This window comes from Neopelma chrysocephalum, unplaced genomic scaffold, assembly GCF_003984885.1.
Source record: "Neopelma chrysocephalum unplaced genomic scaffold, ASM398488v2 Primary Assembly neopelma1_24, whole genome shotgun sequence".
Classification (NCBI taxonomy): Eukaryota; Metazoa; Chordata; class Aves; order Passeriformes; family Pipridae; genus Neopelma; species Neopelma chrysocephalum.
Genome location: NW_020897693.1, coordinates 36,199,465 through 36,205,472, shown reverse-complemented (window position 1 = coordinate 36,205,472; position 6,008 = coordinate 36,199,465). Strand labels below are relative to the sequence as shown.

Below are 6,008 nucleotides of genomic sequence, written 5' to 3'. Positions count from 1 at the left end.
TGGAAAGGAAAGGAAAGGAAAGGAAAGGAAAGGAAAGGAAAGGAAAGGAAAGGAAAGGAAAGGAAAGGAAAGGAAAGGAAAGGAAAGGAAAGGAAAGGAAAGGAAAGGAAAGGAAAGGAAAGGAAAGGGAAAAGAAAAGAGGAAAGAAAAGAGGAAAGAAAAGAGGAAAGAAAAGAGGAAAGAAAAGAGGAAACCCTCCTCAGAGTCCCTCTAGTAGAGGGATGAGGTGGGAAATCATTAAACAAAAAGACCATGCCACTTGTGGGATGAGACTGAAAATATCCAGGGAAAGGTGATAAATGGCTTGAGTAGGACAAGAAATGTTCTGTTTCAAAGCAGACTGAAGTTCCATAGTCACAGTACTCCTTCAATTTGCTAGAAAACCTATTGAAAGAAGTAAGTAGGAACTCAGCCAGTTTTCTTCCATGTCTTATATGAAGTGCCTGGTACAAATCAAGCTACTTCAGAACTTTCCACCAAGTAAATGAAAAAATATATCATAGCAAGGGAGAGCTGATGCCTTTCACATTTCAGATAGGTAGGAGAATCTAAACCACTATCACTTTAATCTGTGTTTCTAGAAAGCATAATATTTCAGACACAGACTACCAAAGATGTAGTTCAAACTGGATTGTTTTCAAATGAAATTAAACCAGAAGATATGCCCCAAATGCCCAGGGACATCCAGTCCTTGGAACTGGAACTATTCTGAAGGAAAACCTCAGCACAGATATCAGGGTCTCAGATTCAACTTTTTGTTTTATAGGTATGCACTTATCTGACCACACTACAAGCCAGAGCAGTTAGTTCTGCCGTCAAGAGCTAACTGTCCAGCTTTTCCAGAAATCCATCTTCCTCTCAGAAATGTACTTGAGAGAGCAAATGAAGTAGGGGCATAGAGGAATTATTTTTTCTCTTATTCAGTAGCAAAAGAAATGCAAATTAATGTAATTTGAAAGGGCAGAGGCTACTACAAGAAGGCTGAGAGATCACTCAAGAGAATGATAAAGGGGAAAAATATAAAATATGTAGTGTGTGGATGAACTAATGAATCCTGATAAGAATCCAGTTGCTCAATGCTGTCTTATTTCTTATTTTTAAAATGCATTAAAAAAATCCAGGCTACACCTGTCTTGCTAAATCATGCACCTCTTTAAATGACGACTCCTTCCCACCTCTTGCCTTCCTTCCTTTAATCTTCTCCTTTAAAACATTACTCCAATTAGACTTTATTTTCGCATCACGGATACTCTTCCTCTACAGCTTCTCTTCAACTGGTTTTGGTTTTTTTTCTACTGTAGAAAATGTAGTCAGTGCATGGATGAATGAACAGGAATATCAGGCTTGTTTTGACACACACTACAAATCTGGCAACACACAAAGTATTTTTTGCAAGAAAAGTGAGTGAACAGAGAAAAAAAAATCTCACATCTAAGAACTAATGAAAATTTAGGGACTGAAACATCCCAGTTTTGCATGAAGACAGATTTATTTTTAACTATTCTGAAAATTTCTCTGAACTATCTCAAATTTGATAGGTTTATTCTAATTGAAACAAAAACATGTCAGATGCTTCCTCTTTCCGAACTCTTGGTCCAAAATGACTCCAATTTCATCACTAAAAGCATTTATTTAGATACAGAGAAGGCTCTCACCAAGACCATAAAAGCAAGAAAACAACAGTGTCCAAGCACAGCCTGTTTTCTTGTATGTACACAAAAGGATGAAAGCTTGTGAGATAACAGAAGGGAAGCAGTCATGGGATCTGTACCTTAGAGCATAGCAAGAGATTTATACCCTGACTGAGAAACACACTGTGATGACCAACTTAATGAACCAAGCATCAAGAAGTTGGCTATCAGTACAGCCTATGGAAAAAGTAATTTCCTTATTGTGTTTTTGAGAGAGAGCAGAAAGGGAGAAACTAATGCAAATGAATCATAAATAGCTCAATGGTTTTGGCTGAACCATGACAGATGAATTGCAGATAGCAGCCTCAGTACTAATGCTACTATTTGCCATCTCCCAGTTCTCAGGAACTTCGTCTTAGATACCTGTATTGGGCCACTGTTCAGTCTTACTGTCCAGTAAGAGAAGCTCCAGCAGTGTTGGAACAACACTAATGATGAGAGATCATCCCTAATGATTTGGATTATTTCAGTCGCAAAGTTTCGCCAGCCTTAGCTCCAAACTAATTCCTTTTTTTATCATTTCTCTCTAACCCTTGTCCTCGCAAGAAAGGAGAAAGCTCATGTTGCAGGTCACTGAAATGCAATTGGATGCTATATTAACCAAAACATCAGTGCCTAAATTGTAAGTTTGTCACTATTTCATTTTCTTTAACTTCCTTGTCTTTTTTTTTAAGTTTCAAAAATGCATCTTTAGAGTATTTTGGTCCCATTGGGCTAGTTTCAGTTAATTTCAACTTAACTGAAGACTGTGTTTTAAGGAAAGCCGATATTCTCTCACTTTGCTCATTTAATGAATATCCAACTTTTATTTGTGCTTTTCATTGAGCAAGTAATTATTAGTTGAATGTATAATCCTTCTACAAGTAATAAAACTCAGAGAGGAGCACGGAAATGCCATTCAAAATGCAGCCCTGCTGCCTGAAGATTGTACCATGTGTGATGATAAGGAAGACACATTAGCTAGTTTATAAAATTTGCAAGCATTAGGCTGCAGCACTGTGTGATAAACCAAGTACACATGAAATTGGTCATTTTACAGACAACACAGTGTGTCCAACCATGCATGTGCTACAAATATAACTTTTTTTAACAGTACAAATAAGTGTGTTTCCAGAACTGACCTGATCCTATGCAAAATGTACAGGCTTCCTCAGCTACTACTACACAAGTCTGACATGAATCACAGTTTCAGCAGTCTCCAGTTGAAACACACTGGATTAGCCTGGGTCCATCCAACCACAAAGCGTTTTACAGAGTTGAATTTCTGCTGAACACAGGTTTAGTCTTGCACTCTGTACAAGAAACTATAATGCAAGTTTGGTCTGTGAAAGAGAACAAATTATTAATTTCAAAAGCTACTGCTTAGTCTTTTTTTTAAACCATTAACTGTACAGAAAATGGGACTAATAGGGATTGGTTTCCTGTAGTTATTGGCTCATTGAATCTTTTTCTGAATCTGAGGCATTCATAATGCTGCTGAATTATATGGATATTCTGGTATTTTACATGAATTGAGATCAAGCCACAGTCCTTTCCTCTGGAAGGCCTGGAACCCTGTCCTTCTCCCTTGTTTGTTTTTTTTTTCTGTTTGTTTGTTTGCTTGCTTGCTTTTTTCCATAGCCATGTAGGATCTTTACTTTTTTGATTTTTGCCCTTTTTTTTAAATTCAACTGAAATATTGATTTGAAATAAATGGGAAAAAAGAAGGGAGAAACCTGCAGATACACACAGTATGATCCCATAAGCCTTATTTTCACAGAGAAAGGTTGAAAAATTCATCATCTACAAACAGACAGAAATTGAAATACATGCGCAAAAAGGAAAAGGTGTCTGGAAGATAAAGGTGTCCTTTCTCCTCAAGGTACCACTGCAATACACACTAAATACTAGCCCAGAACATGAGATTAATCATGACTCCATAAAACCATACATCTTCTAATGAAAACACAGAAATATCTTTATCCAAGGCAGAAGCAGAAGGTACTGAGGTAGTCTTTGAGTGTGATTTGTTTTCCTTTTAAAAAAAAAATAAAAAAATCTCTAAAGCATTGAGTTGAATATTTTGTTTCTTTACAACAGGGACTTACTACAGCAAGTAACGTAAGAAGAAAATTTATTCATGGGGTTCTTAGTGACTGTAATTGGCTGCCAACTGGATTGGAGGTATTTTACAAAATAATTGATGACAGAAGCATAAGACACATCCTCAGTTGGGCCTCTCCTAGCCCACTTTCCTCTCTAACCAACAGATAGCAGAGCTAGAATCTAACTCAGCATGTCTGTCATGGTATTATTCAAAATGATTTTTTTTTCACAGAAATAAGGTTAATAATTGAAGTGTACACTTCACCAAAATACTGACAAAGGGCCGTGTTGAATACGTGGTAGAGAGCATCACAGCATAGTTTCCTCACATTAAAAACTTTCCTGTGCACTTTCTGAGGGAGCAGAAGAGATTAAATCATCCCCTTAGAGTAATTCATTAGTGTAACGTCACATAAATTAGTATGTAACATCAAGTTAGGGTATTTCCTATAATTTGAGTTTGTTTCTTTTGAACAAGTCCTACACAACTAGTTAGTTAGTGAGTTAGTACTGTACAACCTAGAAAAGAAGAATTGAAAGTTGCTTAGACTTTATACTGGAAACCAGTAAGATCATGGCTTGAACTTAGACAACAACATGTGAATAAGAAGAATGTTGTTAACACTGGAATTCTTTTCTTGTGCTCATTCTGCCTTTTGTAACCATACACATCATCATAGCTCAGCTATCTTATGCACTGTCAGTATCATATACAACAACCTGTTTTTCACTTGGAGTGAGTTTGACCTTTTAGCATAGTGACATAAAGTATCACGAGGCTGTGATTTGCCAGTGGCAGGATAAAACATGTGACCTCAAGAGTCTCAAGAGCGTCTCAAGAGCCAGTTGTTCACTATTTCTGCTGGATTTAGGGTGATAATTTCCAAAGAGATAATGAATTGTTCCACTACATTTTGACTTAAAGTTAACTAAGAGCTGTCAGTTTTGGTTAGATGTCAATCTTTGTATCTGCAAACCTAAAAGAGAAAGTGAAATTCAGATGATGAAAAATTAGGAGGCAAGCATAAGGTCTGAACAAATATTTGCCTAATCTTCCACATTCCTTACATTTCAACTCCATATCTATATACACAGTATCTGGAATGCGGCTAGTCACCTCTCCTTTTTGTAAGGTGTGCAAAACTTTTCTCTCCTAAATATTTAGAAAATATCACAAGTAGCAAAACCAAGTTTGTTGTTGTATGAGTTTGTAACTACGCAGAATCAGGATTCACTTAGAGACCCCTGAAATGGCAGGATCTATGTGCATCATACCACACAGCTGGCGTGTTTATTCTTCCAGTGTAAAGGACCACTAGTTTGTTTTCCAAGAGACACAATATGCACCACCAGGCTGGTCAATCCATTGTCCAGATGAAGTAAAAAAGATTTATATAGCAACCAGTTGTTTTTAAACATTAGTTTATAGGTACAGATGCACTTACAGAGAAAAACAAAAAGAAAAAAAATATTTACCTGTGGGGTAGTGTTCATTCACTGGCCAGCTGTCTACCTGAAGTGTGGCATTGCCACCATTCCTGGTAAAGCGTACTACATGGTATTTGCCATCATTTACAGGTGTGCTTTCCTCTTTAATAGAGATATCCACTGTGCCAATATTGAAGACTACACCAATCTTGCCTTGCTCCTAAAATAAAAGAAAAAAGAAACAAATGTTTTTAAATTGCTGGCAATTAGGAGCATGTTCTTCGCCGATAAATCTCTAATGGGCAATTATGCCGGTAGATGGCACTGAAGAATACACAGAAGCATCGTTTTGAGCTTTGTCAGGACGCATTTCATTGGCTCTGCTTCAAAATAAACACTGTGTTTCACACTCTACAGCATTCAGCTGAAGACAGTGACTCATTTGTTCCCGTAAAACATCACAGAAGACAGGTGAGAAATAAGGCAACTAAAATCAGGAAATGTGGATAAATAGTTATTTGAGCAACATCTCTACTGTATATTACTAGTCACTTGTTATCTGAAATACAGCCACAGTCAGCCTGTATCCCACCAACTGTTTTGTTCTGTTATTCTGCTTGGGAAACAAACAGCCCTCACCCCAAAACAAATAACTGGGATCCAGCAGGCAGAATGCAGTTAAAAGATGGATGGAATTAGAAGGGAGAAAAATTTAATTAGCTGACTGACAACCTGAGGGAATCTAATTGCTAAAATACCTAAAAGACAAGAGCAGCCAGTCTTTTGCTTTTCTACATCACACAC

General features: G+C 37.1%; 1 protein-coding gene across 27 annotated transcripts in view; it reads right to left on the bottom strand.

Annotated features, from left to right (window-relative positions):
* The window catches only part of NRXN3 (neurexin 3), a 1,019,488-nt gene that overhangs the window by 133,009 nt on the left and 880,471 nt on the right, over positions 1–6,008 (bottom strand). For all 27 annotated transcript variants that reach the window (XM_027672731.1, XM_027672716.1, XM_027672707.1 and 24 more), the window contains one exon: positions 5,253–5,424. In XM_027672731.1, coding sequence (XP_027528532.1) covers positions 5,253–5,424 — 172 coding nt within the window. The remainder of the gene's footprint in view (positions 1–5,252; positions 5,425–6,008) is intronic.